Source organism: Mobula hypostoma, chromosome 6 (genome assembly GCF_963921235.1).
Source record: "Mobula hypostoma chromosome 6, sMobHyp1.1, whole genome shotgun sequence".
Classification (NCBI taxonomy): domain Eukaryota; kingdom Metazoa; phylum Chordata; class Chondrichthyes; order Myliobatiformes; family Myliobatidae; genus Mobula; species Mobula hypostoma.
Window position 1 is genome coordinate 124495260 of NC_086102.1, and position 22674 is coordinate 124517933.

The 22674-nt window shown below is 44.8% G+C and overlaps 1 protein-coding gene across 2 annotated transcripts in view; it reads right to left on the bottom strand.

Moving 5' to 3' along the window:
- Positions 1 to 22674, bottom strand: part of LOC134348366 (neuropilin-2-like) — a 116993-nt gene that overhangs the window by 43522 nt on the left and 50797 nt on the right. For both annotated transcript variants that reach the window (XM_063051614.1, XM_063051615.1), the window contains exons 5-10: positions 21420 to 21575; positions 20559 to 20728; positions 16813 to 16968; positions 6243 to 6387; positions 4833 to 5191; positions 887 to 1031 (exon numbers count right to left, since the gene is read on the bottom strand). In XM_063051614.1, coding sequence (XP_062907684.1) covers positions 887 to 1031; positions 4833 to 5191; positions 6243 to 6387; positions 16813 to 16968; positions 20559 to 20728; positions 21420 to 21575 — 1131 coding nt within the window. The remainder of the gene's footprint in view (positions 1 to 886; positions 1032 to 4832; positions 5192 to 6242; positions 6388 to 16812; positions 16969 to 20558; positions 20729 to 21419; positions 21576 to 22674) is intronic.

The window sequence follows — 22674 nt, forward strand, 5'->3', positions numbered from 1 at the left end:
AGAAAATTGAAAAATCAAAGGTGCAAAAGAACTTGGGCATCCTTGTGCAGGATTCCATGAAGATTAACTTGCAGGTAGGGTCATAGTAAGGAAGGCAAATGTAATGATAGCATTCATTTTATGGGGACTAGAGTATAAGAGCTGAGGCTTTCTAAGGCATTGGTCAGACTGCACTTGGAGTATTGTGAGCAGTTTTGGCCCTCTTATCTAAGAAAAGATGTGCTGGCATTGGAGAGGGTCCAGAGGGGGTTCATGAGAATGATTCTGGGAACGAAAGGGTTAAAGCGTGAAGAGCGTTTGATGGCTCTGGGCCTGTATTCACTAGGAGAATGAGCGGGAGATCTCATTGAAACTTACCAAATATTGAAAGACCTAGACAGAGTGGATGTGGAGAGGCTGATGAGTGGGTGAGTCTAGGACCAGAGGGCACAGCCTCACGATAGAGGGACGTCCATTCAAAACAGAGATGAGGAGGAATTTCTTTTGCCAACGGGTGGTGAATCTGTGGAAATGATTGCACGGGACAGCTGTGTAGGCCAGGTCATTGAGTATATTTAAAGCAGAGGTTGATAGGTTCTTGATTAGTCAAGGTCTCAAAGGTTACAGGGAGAAGACGGGAGAATGGGGTTGAGAGGGACAATAAATCAACCATGATGGAAAGTCGACGGGCCAAATGGCCTAATTCTGCTCCTGTATCGAATGGGGTTTTTTTGGTTTTATCAGTATAAATATACACAATTAAGCAAAAGCAAACAGATATACTAATGTAAATGCACACACGTAAACATGCTTACATAAACACATGAAAACACGTGTACATGTGCATACACGTGCTACTCAAACAGTGTTCGCCACATCTCTCAGGACAGTTCCCCAATGCACCTACCCAGTAAGTCACAGCCCTGCAACTCAAAACGCATCCCAATTCCAGCAGGAGACCACCTTTCCGGATACACTCGGACAAACCGCGCAGGCACGGGATCAAACCGTCGGATCTCGGGCGTGTCGTAGTTCATGTTCCCTTCAAACATCTAAGGAGGAGGACGGGAGACAGATTAGGGAAAAATAACCAAGAGACTTCGTTGAACAACTGAATCTCCTGTTCAGTGATGCAGAAGACACCCGCACTGTAAAGGAAAAACAAACCTGCTTTTATACAACACCCCTCACTGGCTCAGGACATCCCAGACTCTCAGTGAATCAATTACATTGTTGGAATGTAGTCATCTCTGTACTGGAGGACTAATTTAACTAATTTATACTGGACCACATAATTAATCGCTTGGGGAGGAAGGGGTTTGAATATTAGACCCCAACATATGAGATGAACCCTCATCAGGACATTTACAAGGACAGGTGTGTAAAAAGGGCCCGTAGGATCATTGGGGACCTAAGCCATCCCAACCACAATCTATTCAAGCTGCTACCATCCAGGAAACGGTACCGCAGCATAAAAGCCAGGACCAACAGGCTCCGGTACAGCTTCTGCGACCAGGCCATCAACTGATGAACTCACGCTGATTTGAGTGTACTCTATGTAACATTGACTGTTCTATTTATTATAAATTACTATGATTGCACATTGCTCATTTAGATGGAGACGTAACGTAAAGATTTTTACTCCTCATGCATGTGAAGGATGTAAGAAATAAAGTCAATTCAATTCTTCAAAGAAGGTACTGAGGTATGTTTGGTTTGTACCAGGGAAGGGTAGAGGAGGTTCAATTGAACATCCAAAACACCCCTTTGTTGTGGCCCTAAAGTGCTGGCTTGGATAAAGACTCCAGGACGGAAAGGTCCCTCCCGTCTTCTGGTTGCTGTTTACCCATAAACTCAAGAGATCCTGCAGATGCTGGAAATCCAAAGCAATATCTACAAAATGCTGGAGGAACCCAGCAGGTTAGGTAGCATCAATGGAATTGGATAAATAGTCAACGTTTCAGGACGAAGCCTTTCATCAGGACTGGAAAGGAAGTTGTTTACCCAAGGCGATTAGCCAGTATCACTGAAGGAGAAAGATCTAGACATAATCTAATTGCTTTGCGTGGAGCAGAGACAGCGAGTGAAAAGTACTTTTGGAGCATCTTGGGAACACCGAGGTTGCCCAAGGAATGGAAATTCCTTCTTTGCTCTCCATCACTGTTACATTGGAGGGTCAGCAAACATTATCAGCCACTCTGGATATTAGACTTGCCACAGGTTGGAAATTAAATCAATAAACTGGAGGTTGAATGAAAACAAATTTTATAAATGATTAATTAGCAAGAGCCTGGCAGCTACAGGGTTTATTCCTCTCCTCTTGTAACAAAAAGGCTCTATTTTTAATTAGGGACGGCACTCTGCTGTATCTTATTTGAATTCCTTCATTTCATTTTCTTGGTGACCTTGTCCTTCAGTCAGAATAACACAACATGGCAGTCCGTTCACATTTACTGGAGTCAGGAAGGCTCCTTCGCTGAGTGATCATCTAATCATTTGGGAACAGCTTCTTCTCACCTGCCATCAGATTTCTGAACAAGCCCTGACACCACCTCACTATTTTGCTGTCATCTTGCACTTTAAAAAAAATTTCTTACTGCTCCTCAATGTAATTTTTTTGTCTTCTGCTGCTACAAAGCAACAAATTTCACGATACATCAGTGATACTAAACCTGATTCGGATTCGGATCCCATTCTATTGTACTTTCCCCTGGAACCCACCCCCCCAACAATATACTTAATTCAATTTTAAAAGTTTTTATTGATACTTCTCTTCCACTCTTTAAGGGACAATTCTGTTTATTTTCTTTATATTCAACCTGAGAAGAACAACACCAATTTACATAGAAACACAGATCTACAGCACGGTACAAGCCCTTCGGCCCACGATGTTCTGCCAACATTTTAACCTCCTCTTCAATCAATCTAGCCCTTCCTTCCTACATAACCCTCCATATTTCCATCATCCATGTACCTATTTAAGAGTTACTTAAAAGCCGCTGATGTATCTGTCCCTACCACCACCCCTGGCAGGGGGTTCCAAGCACTCGCCACTCTCTGTGTAAAGAACTTGCCTCTTGCATCCCCTTATGCTTTCCTCCAATAACCTTAAAATTATGCCCCTTGCATTGGCCATTTCCACCCTGAGAGAGACGTCTCTGGCTGCCCACTCAATCTATGCCTCGTATCATCTTCTACACTTCTATCATTGCCTCTCATCTTCCTTCGCTTGAAAGAGAAAAGCCCTAGCTCACACAACTTATCCTTTCTAATAAGGATATGCTTTCTAATCCAGGAAACATCCTGGTAAATCCCCTCTGCGCCCATTCTAAAGCTTCTACTCCCTTCCAAGGTGACCACAATTTCCCCAACCTCCTGTAGCCCAGGTTCAGTTCTGGTAAGTCTTCCTTGCACCCTCTCCAATGTCTTCACACTGTACAGGCCGCCAGCTTTGTGTCCTTTTCAGCACACGATAAAAAAAAACACTGCCTCTATCCCCCAAAACAGCTGTGCCTGCCCCATATTGTTACACATCAGTTTTAAAATCCAGGGTATTATTTTAATTATCATAAAGAGGTAAAATAACTCAGGTTAACATTCCAAGTTGCCTCTTCACTTAATGCTCAAATTACTTGAAATTAATTTAATTATGAAGTACTTTGATAGAGCAATTAAGGAGAATCTGCTTCCACTTGTAACGGAGTTGGTAACCAGACGACATAGATTTAAGATAATTGACAGACGAGGTAAAGGAGACTTTTTTAAAATCTGGAATGTGTTGCCTGAAAGAATAGTAGAAATGAATTCAATCCTCCCGAGGCACAAGAATCAGATATGGGATCGACAGGGTACCTCTTTACTGGGAGCCAGTTAATTCAGTCAAGATGAGAGATGGACCATATCACTGTCACTTTCATTATCCCACCAAGAGTAGCCACTGAGTAACAGGGAGGTCAGAACACACTGCAGTTCACTTTCCAACAAATGCTGTCTATTTAAACAGAACTGATTTACAATCTACTTAGTGAGCAAGCTAAGTCTATTTTACAACAGTGAGTTTATTCAAAATTCTTCTGAAGGACCCAAATAGAACTGATACTAAATCCATAGTAAAGTTTCCTAATAAAAGCAGGATTGTTTTTTTCAGTAAAATGGAGAGAGTAGGTTGTTTGGTAATTCAAATTAATTGTCAACATAACTCACAGCAGCCTTCTAGGTGATTGGAAGGGCATACATCCAATCATTTTCCTCTAGAAGTTGCTCATACATACACACACACACACACATCCATGGCATGGCTATACATAACAGACACATGTTACGTATGCATGTACGTACAGTATGCACACAGATCCTCACTCTCACATCTAAATGCACAGAACTGGGGGTATCCAGAACAAAAGGGCACAGCCTCAATTTGAGGGGCGACCTTTTAGAACAGAAGTAAGGAGGAATTTTTTTAGCCAAAGAGTGGTGAATCTGTGGAATGCTCTGCCACAGGCTGTATGGAGGCCAAGTCCATGGGAGTATTTAAAGTAAAAGTTAATAAATTCCTGATTAGTTGGGGCATCAAGGGATATGGTGAGCAGGCAGGTGCATGGGGTTGAATGGGATCCTGGATCGGCCATGATGAAATGGAGGAGCGGACTTGATGGGCTGAACGGCCTAATTCTGCTCCAATGTCTTGTGGTCTTATGGTCCAACATACAGACACACATATACACAGATCCCCAAACTCACATGTAAATACACAACGTGTACACTCACGCACACAGGCGCACACCTGTGCACACACATCCACACACAAATGTGCACACACACACACACAAACGAACTGAAGAAGGTGTGTGTACCTTGTGCCTTTGTCCTGCAGATTCCTTGACGAAAGTCCAGTTGACTCCGTTCATGCTGTAGGCCAACTTGAACCTGCGCACAAAAGCCTTGTTTTCCCCGCCCATCCCGCCGTCCACAGACGATGCCCCTCGTGCCCCCTGGATAATGATGGCAGTGACGGTCTTCGGGGAGGGCAGAGCCACTTGGATCCACTCTGTGCCGGGCAAGGGGTGTGGCTGCCTTGGGTACCATCCAGAGCGGCTGGCAACCAGCCGGGTACTGCCCGGCGACCAGTGGTAGTCCCGTGTGGAGGAGGCTGTGATCTGTGAGTCGGGGATGAGCCCAGAGACCATTCCCAACATATCGGAGCAGGGGGCATCTGTTGGAAGAGAAGAAATCTATTGGAGCCTGTGGAATTCCTGAAGCCTTTATCAGCACAACCAGATTAGCTCATGTCAGCCCACTTACAGGTCTAAATCAAGGCTAATTATGTCTTCCTTACCTCAGGTAAAGGACTATTACCATCCACCTATGTATGCCTGTCATTATTTTTTAAACTTGTATAAGTTTGCCACGGATTCTATTTTCCAAGGAATAAGGGCATAGCCAAGCCAACCTTTCTTAGAACTCAAGCACTGTGGTTCAGACAGTATCTCATAAATATTTCCTGACTCTTTCCAGTCTAATAATATTGTTCCTCTAGCTGGGTGATCAAAACCGTACACAGTACTCCAAGGGTAGCCTCACCTACGACTTGTGCAATTCTACTAGTTAACTAGTTAAGGGAAATTGCAGTTGCGAGGCCACAAAACTTCATACGTAACTCCTTCCCCGAACCCCTTTGCCTCTAAGGTGAGCCATCAAACCCACCTGGTTTCTAAACCGTTTGGCCACCCTCTTGCGTGATCCTGTAATTTGATTTCATGCTTTTGCGAGGCACGTCAAAATTGCTCACTATTAAATGCATTGGAGAAATGCAGTCCTGGTTTGAGTCAGGGCCCTCGGTGAGAAGATGTATTTGGGCTTTGCAAAGCTTGTGCGACTTAGATAAGTGATGGTCCATGGATAAGATATAACATTGTAACCTGGCCACAGGTGTTGACAAAATGAGGACAGCAGATCCCATCCATTCGAAGATCTCCACATCATTTTGTAACGTGTTTGCTTTGAGTTAGCTCAGAGAGAAAATCTGGAATTCTTGATCTCGGGAAATTGCAAAGGAAGTGCTTTTGAAGTTTAATGCTGAGGTATCTGCCTTAGTGATATTAGGTAAACACTGGGGACTACAGTAGTACAAGACCTCTGTGGAACTAAATAAAGCCACAAGCTTTCCTAGTGGAAAGATTGCTGGGGTGGGAGTGGAGGGGGAACATTGAGAGTGTGGGTGGTAGTAGAGGTGGAGCGATGAGGGTCTGGAAGGGGAGACCTACTTGTAATCTGGCAGCCGTAGACTTCGAAGCGCATGGAGATGCCATTCGTCCAGAGCTGGGGCCTGAGGCGAACGAAGCGAGCCACGACAGGTGGTGTCAGTGTGTTCAGCACCACCTCGTTACCATCTGTGTTGGCAGCAAATAACTAGGAAAAGAAGCGGATTGCGTTAATGCATGCTAACACGCGAAGAGTCCCCTTTTCCAAATGCGGTGAATCGTGGAGTTCTGCAGGACAGAAGCAAGCCCTTCAGCCCACTGGAACCATGCTGACCTGTTTACACTAACCCCATTATATTCTCCACACCACTCACCCACACACAAGGGGCAATTTACAGCGTCCCGTTAACCTACCAACCTCGCCTCTGCTTTGAGGGCAGGGCGCACTTAATTCAGGTTTGGTCCCCGTAGGCAGGGTGGATATAAATGGGCTGATTATGCATTTGAATGCTGCTGGAGCTGATGAATTTAACTTACAATACTAACCTTTCCAGCACTGTACCTCTGGGGATGAAAGGAATTCAAGGAAATCTAGTGGAACATTAGTCTTATTCAAGTGAACAGGGCTGAGGTTAGCCAGCAGTGAGATTTACTGACTTCTCCTTTTGTTTAAACTGTAAGTAGAAATGTGGTGCACAGAAATTTTCCATTAGAGGCTGCAGCCCCAGCCCCCACCGTACCTACTCTCTCTGCGTTTGGCAACCTTCCCCCAGTTCCACTTCATGTCCTTGGCTGTTGTTTTAACCTCACTGACACCTAGGATGCATTCAATCCTTGCCCTGTGCGTGACGAGTGACTGTTCTCTGATGTTACGCTAGTCCATGCTTTGGAGGGATCGATAGGTTAGAGCAACTGATTCCACGTGGGCTCACTTTCAAGAACTCTACAACTTATGTTCTTAGTATTATTTAATTAGTTTCTTTTTGTTTTTGCTGGTTGTCTTCTTTTGCACATTGGTTCCTTGTCAGTCTTTGTGTGCAGTTTTCTCATTGATTTTATTGTATTTCTCTGCTCTACTGTGAATGCCTGCAAGGAAATGAATCTTAAGGTAGTCTTTGCTGACTTATACGTACTTTGATAATAAATTTACTTTGAACTTCGACATGCAATCAAATAATCTTCTTCTCCTTCCAATTCAGTCTTCTGGGATATTAATGATGGCTTGCATCACCCCCCTCCAGTTCTGTAGGCTCTGCGGGTGGCTGATGAGGCTAGAGGGAGAACACAACTTCCCTCACAGATAGGATGGGAATTCTTGACCAGCTGGTGGGGGAGGAGTTGGTTTGTGAGGTGGCATGCTCCTTCTGATACATACTGGAGAGCACAGCCCCCCCTCACAGATAGGATGGGAATTCTTGACCAGCGGGCGTGGACAGAGGTTTGTGAGGTGCCGTACTCCTTCTGACACATACCGGACTTTTGGTGGAAGGATTCAAGTTTCTCCGTGCCCTTTCTCCCTTTACGAGTTGAGGCTTCCTCATGTTCCTGATCTCCAGGGATTCCCCTTGGAAAGGAATACTCAAACGTGGGAGGGGTGGAGGGAGGGCTCTGTTTAAGGAAGGGGCTTGCCAATGGCAGCCCTCCATAGATAACTAGAGGAACGCTTTAGAAAAGGGAGTCTCACTATCAGAACATTGCATGTCTTTCCTCCCTGAATGCCCATTTAACGGGACAGTCTCCCCTCCCTGAGTGCCCCCTCCACATTTAAATGGGTGTTCTCACTACCCTGACTGCCCATTTGAAGGGGCAGTCTACCTTCTCTGACACTCCTTTATTTAAAGGAGTGTTCTCACCTCCTTGACTGCTCATTAAAGGGCTGATCTCACCTCTCCAATCCCCATTCCATTTAAAGGAGTATTCTCCCTTCCCCTTCCCCATTTAAAGGGGTGGTCTCACTACTGTGGCTCAGATTACATAACTGATCTCCCCTTCCTGATCACCTGCCCCCATTTATTGGGTTGATTTCACCTTCCAGAATGTAAAGATTGAAGACATCACCCAGATCCTGAGCTGAGAGGGATCTTCACCATTCATACACCCATTTAGTGTCAGTCTCACTGGCCATTCCCTCAGTGTACGTGTCGGTCTCCCCATCTGAACTCTAATTTCTGAAATTAAACATTCATAATGTTTTAGTAGTCCATTTTACAGAACTGAGGTGAATGGTGTAGAAATGGGGTTACTTTTCCTTTGTCTGGATGCCTAAATGCGTATCTTTTCATCACTTTCAAGTGATGATTCAGCTATAACAATAATTTTTTATTGGGCGAGCTCCCTGAACACTTTAACTGCTCATGTGCTTGTCTAGCCTAAATATAACACCCGTAATTAATTAAGCTCCATGGGATTGGGAGATAGTGGTTTCCACCAGGACCCATTTTTCACAAGCACCTGCTCCCGTAAAGGAGGGTTCTGAATGAAACCTTGTTGCCTCATGTCCATATGTCACCCGTTACCCAAGGTACTTTCATCGAACATCACAACATATCTGCAGAAGTCTTTGTCATTTGGCCTGAGCTTTCCTTTGGGGTCTTGTTTGAGGTCATATTTCAATGATCTGCAGTCTGATTCCAAAGCTGCCCTCAACCCCACCCACAGATGTATCAATCCAATTTAATTTAAATTTCCTTTCTAAATCACCAGGTCTCTCTTCGAATTCTACATGATGTCACAGCCATTGTTACAGTTTACTAACCATAACCTGGCCTTTTTAAATTGACATTAGGAATGAGATAATAGCATCTGTTAATCATAAGTTGGAATAATTTGATTCATACTGGGAAAAATAGTTTAACTACATAACACCTCATAGGCCTGATTTTATTCTCACAAGTCAATGAATATGTTGTAAAAAAAAGATCTCTCCCTACTTTGTACATAGTTTTCTTCTTTTGATTGTTCTTTCTTTCCTTTCTATAAGTGTATACCTCAGATAAATATTTTGTGGAGATTTGTGACAAACATGACTGTATGATATATATGTACAGTATCTGAAATACATCTTATGGAAAGTTTTGTTTGATGATGAACTTCAATAAAAAATAAATTACAAAAAAAAAGAAGGCTAGTGATTTTGAAAGAAGTGTCACTAAAACAAAACTACAACAAAAACACAACTTTATCATTTCTCTCTTAACTAATTTGAGTGAATTTCATTAAAGCTGTTTGTAGGAATTCAGGGCAGACATTTTACGATGTCTAGATATAGGTAGTGGGATGCCTGTGGAATAAAAATATAACCTGCAGGACAGTGATGAGAGTAAAGAAAAATAAAATTGTCATCTGCAGCACTCTGTACTGCCTGTCCTCACTCTACTCCTGACCCCTCCCAATGCCCACAAGCATTCTGCATCCCAGAGCTGCATTTGAAGGCCCCTTAGGTCTCCCCACTGCAAGGGAAAAATTTAGGTAAGGAACAGCAGAAATGGAAAGGATTCCCAAAGGTTTTCTCAGCACAATCATCCTTTGAAAGCTGATTAGACTTTAGGTCTGACTGTCTCCCCAGAGCATAAAGTCTCTTGGAGTTAATCTCCAGAATTTTGCTGCAACAAAACCCAGGAGAAGAAGGAAAAAAGAAGCGTTTGGGTAATTCTTTGCATTCATTTCTTGAATCCTTTTGTTCATGACAATTGATGAGCAAGTTGGTTTGAGGCGCTGAACTGACTGTGTATCAAAGTATATATCACCATATACTACCTTGAGATTCCTGCAGGCATTTGCAGGAAGATAAAGAAGTACAATAGAATTTATGAAAATTATACAAAAACAAAGACTGACAAACAACAATGTGCAAAAGAAGACTAATTGTGCAAAAATAAACAAATCAATAAAATAACACTGCGGACATGAGCAGTAGAGTCCTGGAAAGTGTGCCCGTAGATTGTGGAATCTGTTCAGTATTGTGAGTGAAGTTATCTATGTTGGTTCAGGAGCCTGTGGTTATAGGGTAATAAGTATCCCTGAAACTGGTAGTGGGACCTAAGGCTCCTGTAACTCCTGCCTGATAGGAGCAGCTAGATGAGAGCACGGCCTGAATCACTGGGGTCCTTGATGATGGATCCTGCTTTCTTGTGGCAGTGCTTCCTGTAAGTATGCAGTGCTGGGGAGGATTTTGCCTGTGCTGGACTGGGCTGTATCCACCACTTTCTATCGACCTTCTTCCTGGGCACTGTCTTTGACTGACAGTCAAAATGAACAAAGGGCCTCGGTCCCTTCCAGTTGACTGCTGGTCATTGTCCTGAGGGAATGCAGTGGCAAGAACATTGAGCGAAAGTGTGTGACCATGGGATGAAATGCACCCAACCACAGGTACCAAACAACACGCACAAAATGCTGGAGGAACTCGGCAGACCAGGCAGCATCTATGGATAAGAGAACAGTTGACATTTCGAGCCAAGACCTATCATCAGGACTGACTTGCCTTTGCAGGTTTGCATGGTCTTTGCTGCATCGGACTGCCTGACCAGACAAAACCCTTCCATGACTCAACCATGTGTTCTCACAAGTAAACACGATGAGAATCTTTTATTGGAAAAGAAGAAGAGGAGCTACGAACAACAGCCATCAGTTTCAGAAACTGTCAATCTAACATGGTTATGAGTAAGACACAAGGGACTGCAAATGCTGGACTCTGGAGCAGCACACAATCGGCAGGAGGAACTCAACAGGTCGAGCAGCACCAGGGGGAAGAAGGGAATTGTGGATGTTTCAGGCCGAAGCCGGGCATCAGGACTGACAGTGGAGAGATGAGATGGCCAACGTAGCGAGGAAAAGGAGAGTGTTAGGAAAGGACTCGGGTCTGATTAGTGGACTGAGAAGAGGTGGAAGATGACAGGCGGGTAGTGCCAGACAGAAGAGGTAGGTGGGGGTGATTAGACCATAAGGTCATAAGACATAGGAGCAGAAATAAACCATTCAGCCCATTGAGTTTGCTCTGTCATTCAATCACAGGAGATTAGTGTGCAAACTTAAAGCACACGGTATTGGGGGTAAGGTATTGGTGTGGGTGGAGAATTGGTTAGCAGACAGGAAGCAAAGAGTGGGAATAAACGGGACCTTTTCAGAATGGCAGGCGGTGACTAGTGGGGTACCGCAAGGCTCAGTGCTGGGACCCCAGTTGTTTACAATATATATTAATGACTTGGATGAGGGAATTAAATGCAGCATCTCCAAGTTTGCGGATGACATGAAGCTGGGTGGCAGTGTTAGCAGTGAGGAGGATGCTAAGAGGATGCAGGGTGACTTGGATAGGTTGGGTGAGTGGGCAAACTCATGGCAGATGCAATTTAATGTGGATAAATGTGAAGTTATCCACTTTGGTGGCAAAAATAGGAAAACAGATTATTATCTGAATGGTGGCCGATTAGGAAAAGGGGAGGTGCAACGAGACCTGGGTGTCATTATACACCAGTCATTGAAAGTGGGCATGCAGGTACAGCAGGCGGTGAAAAAGGCGAACGGTATGCTGGCATTTATAGCGAGAGGATTCGAGTACAGGAGCAGGGAGGTACTACTGCAGTTGTACAAAGCCTTGGTGAGACCACACCTGGAGTATTGTGTGCAGTTTTGGTCCCCTAATCTGAGGAAAGACATCTTTGCCATAGAGGGAGTACAAAGAAGGTTCACCAGATTGATTCCTGGGATGGCAGGTCTTTCATATGAAGAAAGACTGGATGAACTGGGCTTGTACTCGTTGGAATTTAGAAGATTGAGGGGGGATCTGATTGAAACATATAAGATCCTAAAGGGATTGGACAGGCTAGATGCGGGAAGATTGTTCCCGATGTTGGGGAGGTCCAGAACGAGGGGTCACAGTTTGAGGATAGAGGGGAAGCCTTTTAGGACCGAGGTTAGGAAAAACTTCTTCACACAGAGAGTGGTGAATCTGTGGAATTCTCTGCCACAGCAAACTGTTGAGGCCAGTTCATTAGCTATGTTTAAAAGGAAGTTAGATATGGCCCTTGTGGCTACAGGGGTCAGGGGGTATGGAGGGAAGGCTGGGTTCTGAGTTGGATGATCAGCCATGATCATAATAAATGGCGGTGCAGGCTCGAAGGGCCGAATGGCCTACTCCTGCACCTATTTTCTATGTTTCTATGTTTCTATAACCGGTTTCTTATCCCTCTCAACTTCATCCTCCTGCCTTCTCCCTGTAACATTTGATGCCCATCAAGAACCTATTAATTTCCACTTTAAATAAACTCAATGACTTGGCGTCCACAGTCATCTGTGGCAATGAATTCCACTGATTCTTCACCCTCTAGAATAAGAAATTCCTCTTCGTCCCTGCTCTAGAGGGAAGCCCTTGCATTCAGAGGCTGTGCTGTCTCTGCTCCTGTACTCCCCCACCTCGGAAATATCCACTCTATCTCAGCCTTTCCCTCATTCTTCTAAGCTCCAGCAAGTACAGTCATCAAATGTTCCTCATATATTAACCCGTTCATTCCCGGGATTGTTCTCGTGAACCTCGTCTGGTTGTGAGTGAGTTTAACCAGCGATTGGTTGCAGGGAGCTGGACCAAGTGATAATGGCTCTTGCATAGCATTCCTCTTCAATGGCATCCCCAGTGTCCCCTATGAATGTTAAGTTAACCCCAAAGAGTAAGCACACTAACAAGTCACAAGATCACGAGACAAAGGAGCAGAAGTAGGCCATTTGGCCCATCGAGTCCGCTCCGCCACTCCACCATGAGCTATACTATTCTCCCATCTAGTTCCAATTTCCGGCTTCAGTCATTCCCTTATTGCCCATGACATGTGCCAATGTCTGTCACACTGGCCAATGCTGCATTGCAAATGCACCAACAGACACTAACAGTGATGAGGTGAGTTGCCCTTCTCTCTGACCATGGCTGAGGAAGGAATATCAGAAACGTGCTATTAAGTGAAAAGTATTTGTCCTTTCTCACTCCCCTCCCCCCACCCCCAAGCCGCCTCCCCACACCCTGTCGCGGAGCTGTCTCCAGAACTCCGTCAGCACAGGGAGACACAAGGGATCGCGGATGCTGGGATCTGGAGCATGAGCACAGCCAATTAAAAACAGTAAATCAAAAAAGCCAATCAGGACATGCTGTGAGGGGCTGATTGTGCAACATTACTCATTGATTTTACCAGTTTGCTGGCTGAAAGGAGGTCCCTTGTGTGAAGTGATTGCTCCTTCACCCACTGTCACTGACAGAAATTACCAGGCCGTTATCACACATTGCGATGTACATACTGAACATCTCGGCCCCCTCATCGCCACAGGGACTATTTTCCTCCAAGGATCCTAACGCTCTGACACAGTGTGCAGACCTTTATAGAAATTTGGGATTTATTTTCCCTTTCACCTCTTGCTGTTTCGTTCGTTCCAGGTCTCGAATGTCATCCACTCGTGCTGTTGTACCTCAGCTGACAACGACACATTAACAATCAGACAGGCTTCCCGTGGGACTTAAGAGTGCAGCTCTAAGTAATAGTCCAGCTGCCAACATCTGATTAGGGACCATTACTGCCTCTGTCTCCTCCTCCTCTCACCCTGCCCCCATAGCCCACTGCGACCTACAGGTCAACATCTCCCCCCAGTACTCCGAGGTTCTCCACAACAAGGGCACGATTAACACCTTAATTGGGAAAGTGAGGGAAACAATAGATGATATTTTAAATTTTGCATTCCTTGAACTATTCACTAAGCCACATTTCTCAAAGAAATCCACCTTGTCCAGACAGAAGATCAACAGAATAAATTTATAATTCCTGCTGTCTCTCTGATTCCCAGGAAAAGTCTCATCAGCGTTAAATGACTCAAAAAGCAAACAGCTAGAAGAGAAGTCAAACAACCTTCTCACTTCTCGTTCTTTATTTGCCCTCAAGTTGAAGAAGATGATTTTTGCTTTGGTGACCGTAGGGATTGATCTGTTGTTCCAGAGATAAGCAAGTGGACATCAGTAGAAAAACAGTCAGTAACGGACTGCTGCTCAGCCGACAATGAGCAACGGGAATTGATTTTAGACAGGTGATGTGTTAGAGATCATATTACACCTTTACACCACAGTCATACAGAACCGAAACAGGCCCTTCAGCCCTCTGTGTTTATACTATCCATAATGCCCATTTCTATTAAACTCGTTTGCCTCCATTAGCCCTGGCAGTTCAGGTACTTATCTGGCTGCCTCAGAAATGATGTGAGAATCCTTGCCTCTCCCCTCCTCAGGCACTGTTCCAGATTCCAGACATCCTCTGGGTGAAAAACTCCCCCTCAGACACCCTCTAAATCTCAGATCTCTCCCCTTGTACCTGTTTTAGACACCCCAGCAACATTCTTACCAACTACCCTCTCCTCAGAATTTTGTTCACCTCTATCAGGTCCCTCCCCCACCCCGCCTCACTCCCACAAAAGAAAACCCAGCCTGTCCAGCTCCTCCTTATAATTTAAATTCTCCAATCCAGGCAACGTAAGAGCACAGGAAAACATGAGCAGGCCACTCGGCCCATTAAGAATGCCCTACCAGTCAGTATGCCCAGCAGATCCCAAGCTAGTCTCAACACCTTTCCTGTGTCAGTTCCCATAGTGCCCAATCCCTCAATCTTTGAAATATTTGTCCCTTTCTGCCTTGATTATACCTAATGATTTGTTCTTCCCAACCTTTTGGGGCAATGAATTCCAGAGGTTCACTACCCTCTGAGAGAGGAAATGTCTACACACCTCAGTTTTAAATGACCCAGTCCTCATTTGACGGTGACGAAGTTTCCAAGGTGGAGGGAAGATGCTGAGAGCCCGGAGGGGACTGGATTAACAAATACAACTGGTAAAGGGTACTGAGGGAGAGGTTACTCAATGACCAAGTATGGAATCTGATAGAACATCGGTGGAACACAGCGGACATAGGTCTCCAGCCCTCCGGCATCCATCTCCGTCGTGACTGAGAGTTGAAATGCTGGGGCAGGGGGTGTCATGTCAACCATGGTGCCCAGCAAGCTGATACCATCTCCCCACATCTGGCCCATATCCCTCTAAACCACCACTGCCCCCCCCCATTCACATACTTATCCAAATGTCTTCTGAGTCTTGTTATTTTACCTGCCTCAGCCCACTTTCCCCAGCAGCTCATTCCATACATGCACCACCCTCTGCATGAAGAAGTTGCCCTGATTCCCTTCTCCCTATTGCCAAAGCCCCAAAGTTGGATGAAGAAGCTGCCACTGATATTAGCCCTGTGCTGTGATGTGGAGGAGTTTCCACCCTGTGGTGGAGCATGGGTGTTGTATTTGGAAATCTTCCATTCCTAAAGCAAGAGAGCATGTTCATGAAAAGGTCCCTGGGCCAACTTGCGGATTACTCCTCTGCTAGAGAGATCCAAGCAACCCTGGTTCCCAGAGCACTGGGAGAAGACTGGCATGAGTGACACTGACAGTGAGGGAGGGGGTTACCGAGTGATAATGTGAGTCCTGTCTGCAGAAACATATCAGCAGCACGGTGGCGTAGTAGTTTGCACATCACAACGGAGCACCAGCGATCACCTATTGGGGTCAATTCCAGCCACTGCCGAAGGGAGTTTGTACGTTCTCCCCGTGATTGGCAGGTTTTCTCTGGGGGCTTTTGGTTTCTTTCCACATCCCATAGATGTACGTCTTAGGGTCAGTGAGTTGTGGGCATGCTATGTTGATGCCAGAAGTCTGGAGACACTAGCAGGCGGCTCCCAGCCACCATTCCCTACAGGCTGAGCAGGTGCGCAGCCGCACAGTGACTGAAATGCTCCCATTAACATAGCCTTTGTTGCCATGCAACTGAAATTCTCTTTTATATGATGTTAACATAATTTTGAAATTATGCTAATATAATTTTGAAATCTATGTTAATATAATTGTGAAATACCCTGTAATTAATTATGTTTTAATGAATAAAATCCATAAATTTTCTTAATAAAAGTACCCAACCTTTTGTCTGAAACTTTTGAGAGCTTCAATGTATTTACATTGTCAGTGTTTCAAGTTACAAAACTGTTACATATTGTAACAATAAACACAGAATGGAAGTCAATAGCTATTTATTAATAAACTGCCGGCACACTTAACAATGATTCCATCTAGTCAAAACATTTTACTTTTACCATTGTTCCTGTCAGTTGTTTTGACTGCCTGATATCGTTTACTTATGTTATGAGTTGTGGTTTGTGTTTGTGTGATGTGCCTACTACAAAATAAAACATTTAAAATGCCACGCAGCTTTCAGGGTGTGTAAAAATTTCCTGCTCAGAGCAATGGTTGGTCCTCACAACTGTAAAAAGAAATTAGAGGGAACATTATTCCCAGCACAATGCTCGCTGATTTGATTTGATGCAGATGATACATTTCACTATGTTTCAATGTACATGTGACAAATAAAGCTCATCTTTAATCTTCTTTATCATCAGAAAAGACCAGAGAAAAATACAAAATGACCCACTTCCCTCTCACTAAGCACCATCCCAGCAAAGTAAGATGTTGCAGCTGGGCAGGTGGGAGCAAGAGGCCAGTCACCCCTTCAGACACCTGCACATCTATTCTGGCACATCAAGGTCCACTGCAGCCTTGACAAACAAACCAGCCGGTCTTACCTTGTGGTTCTTCCCTTGTCGGTAGGTCATCCAGTCCTCGCCATTGGAGCTCACCTCCAACTTGTAGCTACTGACAAAGTACGTCTTGGACGTATCCACTGAGATTGCCCCTTGAGTAGCAACACCAGTCAGGATCTTCAGAATCCCCAGATCGACCTGCGGCAGGAAGAACAACAATATTAGCAGTGCTGAGGTGGAGATGGTTGAGAGATTCCTGTTCCTAGGTGCAAACATCACCCAGTGCAACCACATGGATGCCATGGCCAAGGAAGCTCATTGGAGCCTCTCCTTCCTCAAATTCAGCATGTCCCTGTTGACCCTCACCAATTTCCATTAATGCACCAAGGAAAGCAACCTACCGAGGTGCATCACAACTTGACACGACAACTGCACTGCCCGTGACCTCCAGAAACCGCAGAGAGCTGTGGACACAGGCAGTGTCACATAAGCTGGCTTCCTCTCCTGCACTCTGTCCTCGCTTCTTGCTGCCTTGGGAAAGCCTCCAACGTAATCAAAGACCCCTCCCACCCCGAATGTTCCCCCTTCTCCCTTAACCTATCGGGCAGAAGATACAAAAGCTTGAAAACATCGACAACTGGGCTCAAGGACAGCTTCTATCCTGCTGTTATAAGGCTCTTGAACAAACCTCTAGTATGTTAAAGGTGGACTCTTGACCTCGCCATAACCCTTGCACCCAATTGTCAACTTGTACTGCACCTTCCTTGTCACGGTAACATTTTATTCTGAACCCTTGTACTACCTCGAAATACTACGGATGTTTTGAAAAGTCCCGTATTGATGGTTTGCAAAACAAAGTTTTTTCACTGTAATCAACACCAATTCCAAAAGCCCACACTTTAAGCAACAAAAACATACTCTTCTAAAATCCTAGCAATTCCTTAGTAACCATGCTGCCTTGGCAGTTTGGGAGATGAAGAGGTCACAGGGTCATAGAGCACTACAGCATGAAAACAGGCCCTTCAGCCCATCTAGTCCATGCTGAACTATACCAGGACCATAGCCCTCCATATCCCTCCCATCCATGTACTTATCCAAATGTCTCTTAAATGTTGAAATCAAACCCACATCCATCACTTAGTCTCGCAGCTTGTTCCACACTCATTTCATCCTCTGAATGAAGAAGATCCCCCCTCAGGTTCCCCTGAAATATTTCACTTTTCACCCTTAACCTTTAATCCCTAGTTCTAGTTTCATCCAGAACTAGATGCTTACAGTAACTCTATCTATACCCCTCATAGAACTATCAAATCTTCCCTCATTCTCCTACGCTCCAGGGAATAAAATCCCTACCTATTCAATCTTTGCCTAAAACTCAGGTCCTTAAATCCCGGCAACATCCTTGTAAATTTTCTCTTTCCTGTTCCACACAAGTCTCGAAATTTGATCTCACCAACGTCCTAGATGGGATGCTATGTTGAACTTATCTAAGACATTCCAACTCCTATACCAAGGGTATGTGGAGATGTGGTCCAGGGGCGAGTTGATGGGACTGGGCAGACTAACAGTTCAGCACAGGTTAGATGGGCTGAAGCACCTATTTCTGTGCTGTAGTGCTCTACAACTCCAGTTAAAATGTTTGATTCCTTCTTCCCTCACACGTCTATCCAGAATCCTTTCAAAAGCATGTACCTTGGCTATGCTGTACTCTTGGAATGAATTTTGTGCTCCTGCATTCTCTGGATAGTGTGTTTTCAGAATTGCTTATTGGATTTATTAGACATGATGTATCAGTGACCATTAATCTCTGGTCTCTCCTCAAATGAAAAGATCTTTCCATGTTTATCTTATCAGAACATTTCATAAGCTTAAGACCCTCCCTCGGGTCACTGCTCTCCTCCTTTATTCTAACATTGTTAAATTCAATTCACAGTTTTGAAAACTATGGGTCAAGAGGCATAGATGTCATTGGCAAGGGCAGCTAATGGTGCTGGTGTAAACCCTGTAGTGGAGAGTGCTTTGGGGTTTAAGTCCAAAACTGTTGAGAGGTTCCAAATCTCGGTGCTGACAAGCATGGCATGGAAAGCGGAGGCGGTGGAATTTGTTGGCACCTGCTGTCTCTGCTCTTCAGAGTGGTGGAGGTTGTGGGCTTGGCAGGAGCTCTCGAGGAAGCCTTGCCAAGTTCTGCATTGTGTCCAAAAACTGCAGGTACAACACAGCATGTGGAGTGGAAGGATGTTCAAGGAGAAGAGGGACCTGACGTTTTTGAGTTGATGGGGGAAGCGCGAGTGGTGCATGAGGTGATGGGGAGGAGCGTTTGAGCTGATGGGGAAGAATAGCTAAGTTGAAGGAAGGGGTGTTTGATATAACAGAGTGCGTTGGAGGTGAGGGGAGGGGTGCTTCAATTGATTAGAGGTTTTTTGTGTAGGAGATGTGGGGAGGGGTGATGGAGGTAATGAGGTAATGGACAGACAGCACTTGGGGTGATGTAGGAAGAGGGTGGTGGTTTCTAAATAAAGAGGGAGGAAGCTGTATTTAAGGCCCTAACATATCTCAAGGCTTTGTGGAAGCAGAGAACCCCTAACAGTATTTATACAATACTCTACACATAACCAATCCCTTTGTCAATTTCCCATCAAATAGTTAGCTCCCATGGATAAGTGGACCACACTATGACTGTGCCAGGGCATGGCTGGTTGGATGTGGAGGTGGCAAGAGAGGGAGTGTGACAGAGCAAGACTGATTTATTATCCCTCTCAGCTCTATTCTCCTGCTTTTTCCCCGTAACCTTTGACATTCTGACTGCACAAGAACATAGCAACCTCTGCTTTAAATATACCCAATGATTTGGCCTCCACAACCATCTGAGGCAATGAATTCCACAGATTCAGCACCCTCTGGCGAAATAACTTCTTCCTCATCTCTATTCTAAAGGGACATCCTTCAATTCTACGGCTGTGTCCTCAGGTTCTAGGCTCTCCCACTACTGGAAACATCCTCTACACATCCGCTCTATCCGGGCATTTCAATATTTGGTACATTTTAGTGGGATCCCCCCTCATTTCAGTGAGTACACTGGGGAGCCATCAAACGTTCCTCAAACATTAACCCTTTCACTCTCAGGATCATTCCTGTAACCCTCCTCTAGACCCTCTCCAATGCCAGCAGATCCTTTCTTTGATAAAACTGCTCATAATACTCCCTATGTGGCCTGAGCAACCTTTTATAAACCCTTAGCAATACATCCTTGCTTTTATATTTTAGTCCTCTTGAACTGAATACAACACATTCACAGCCAATGATGCACAGTCATCCCTGCAAGGTGGGAAACATAGCAATGAATTTGTTTGCTGAAAGCCTCAACAAACTGCAATAGAGACGAGGGCTGTTGGGTGAGAAATAACGTTGACTTGAAATCCAGAAGTAATCTCCAGGTCTGCTTTGAATAGCATCATGGGAACTTAATCAGCATCTGAGAGGACACGTCTTCCCTGTATGGACAGTTAACATGCATCTTGTGCTCAAGTCACCGGAGTGGGACTCAGTCCTCTCACTCTCTGGCACCAACTGAACCACAATGCCAGCTGTTCCAAGCCCACTCAACTTTGGCAAAGTCAATATGATCTTAATGTAGTGGGATCTGCTCATCAGGCGGGTTGGTAGTTTCAATTGTCTGTTCTTCACTGGGGTCATCACACCATAGTTCAGTCAATTAGATTGCTGTTCGACGACTTTTATCTCCCCCCATGTGCTTGGAATACAGCCCTTTAGGCAATTTCCAGACCTACCTGGATCCATTCCCTAGTGGTGTCCTCATTGGGTGTCCAGCCGTTGATCTGATGATTGAGGCGACCTTGGCTCGCTTCCCAGTTCCCCAAAGAGTAGGTGGACGAAGCCGTGATCTGCATGTTGCTGATCTGACCGGATTCCATGCCCAGTGGGCTGTTGCACTGATAAGCTGCAAATACAATTGAAGAGTTAAAGCCTTGGACTGGCGGGCAGCTGAAGTGAAACATTTGCAAAACATTCAGCGTTGATTAACACCCGGAAAATTTATCGAATATCTTTTGTCCACCTTCGGCTGGCCAACATACCCATCTTCTCTAAGCACCGCCTTCACCAAGCTGATTGGTGATAAAGCAGTCTTTTCCTATTCTGATTGATTGTATCTTGATTGACATTTTTTTGCCCTCTCCTCCATTTTTCTAACCAATGGACAAAGTTTTTCATCTCCTTTTTAAAATCCTGGTCATTAGTTCTTGGAGACTCCAAGGTGATCCAGGAGATTTGGCAACCCTGAACTGGGGGCAGGAATGGAAAGAATTCAGATGAGTTCAGCCAGCCTGTGGCTCTGACTTACCCTAACTTATTGGCACAGACAGTTAACAGTAGCATGTCAGGAGGGAAGGGGTCAAGAAGGACAGATGAACCTATTTTATTTGTATCTATGTGGGGCTTTGAAACAATCGTCCCATTTGCTTCCACACTAACCATCCTTGCAAAACCATTGAGGGTCCATTGACTGGATCCTTGTTAAGTTGCAATCTAATCTGTGGATGTCCTCCCTAAGAAGGAGGTAAGTTATTTAAATTTTACTAGCTCCCCTAACCACGCTGTTTGGTTGGGTCAGGGCTACGCAGACTACTCACAGTCCTGAGTATCTTTCGTGGTGATGTTGTACTCAGCCGAGAAGCCATCTTTTGCCACAGCCATATCAGTATGGAACGTCAGCGACATGATCCCCGTATCAGAGCGAATCACAGCTGGGATCTTTGAGCCACAATAGCGTCCAATCAGAGGACTCACTGCAGCGGAGGTGAAGGAAACACAAAGTAAGCATGAAGTTGCAGCAGTCTCCAAAAAATCATCTCTTTTCTCTGCTTGAAGCTTTATTGAAAAGCCAAAAAAATACGAAACAGATCAAGTGAGAGCCTTTGGGGCAGCTTTTCCTTTGGCAGGACAGAGAAGGCAGTAGACAGCAGTGTTAGCAAGCTGTGATTCAATGTCTCACCTTCCCCAATCCAATCACCAACCTGGGCCGCTTGTTATTTATTAATTTATTTAGAGATACAACTCGGTAACAGGCCCTTCCAGCCTATTAAATCCACACTGCCTAGTTACAGCCATGTGACCAATTAAGTGACTAACCCGTACTTGGTTGGAATGTGGGAGAAACCCAAGTGGTCACAAACCCCATGCAGATACCACCACCAGAGGTCAGTGTTGAGCACAGGTCTCTGCTGCTGTACCACTGGCCATGGAAGGCCTCAGATATCATCTGACACCGCCTAGCTCTTTCTCCGAGGTCAGCTAAGCAAGGACAAGAGAGGTCAATAAACCAAGGCCACCCAACCCCCACTGACCCTTCACCCTTGCACAACCCAGCAGCTGCGTATGACTGCTTTTTCTTGCCTGGGAAGCCAGATCATTAACCCTTCACCTCACCATAATGTGGGAGTTGAAGCTTGAAGCTAGGGTTGCCAACTTTCTCACTCCCAAATAAGGGACAAAAGTAGCAGTCAAATACAGTACACGTGTCTACCCTGAAAAAGACTACCATGACCATAAAGCCTTGCGCGGGCACCTGTGTGCACATGTGTGACGTGCGCATACATGACGTGCACCTGTGTGTCCATGCCAATTTTTTTCTACTAATCAGTTTTGGCTTAATCTTCCCGATTCTGTGAAGTGAAACTACACTGTACATACATTATTTCTACTTTATATAGGCTGTGTATTTATCATATCATTCCTGCTTTTACTATATGTTAGTGTTATTTTAGGTTTTATGTGTTATTTGGCATGATTTGGTAGGTTATTTTTTGAGTCTGGGAACATTCAAAATTTTCTTCCCATATAAATTACTGGTAATTGCTTCTTCGCTTTACGCCATTCTGGCTTATG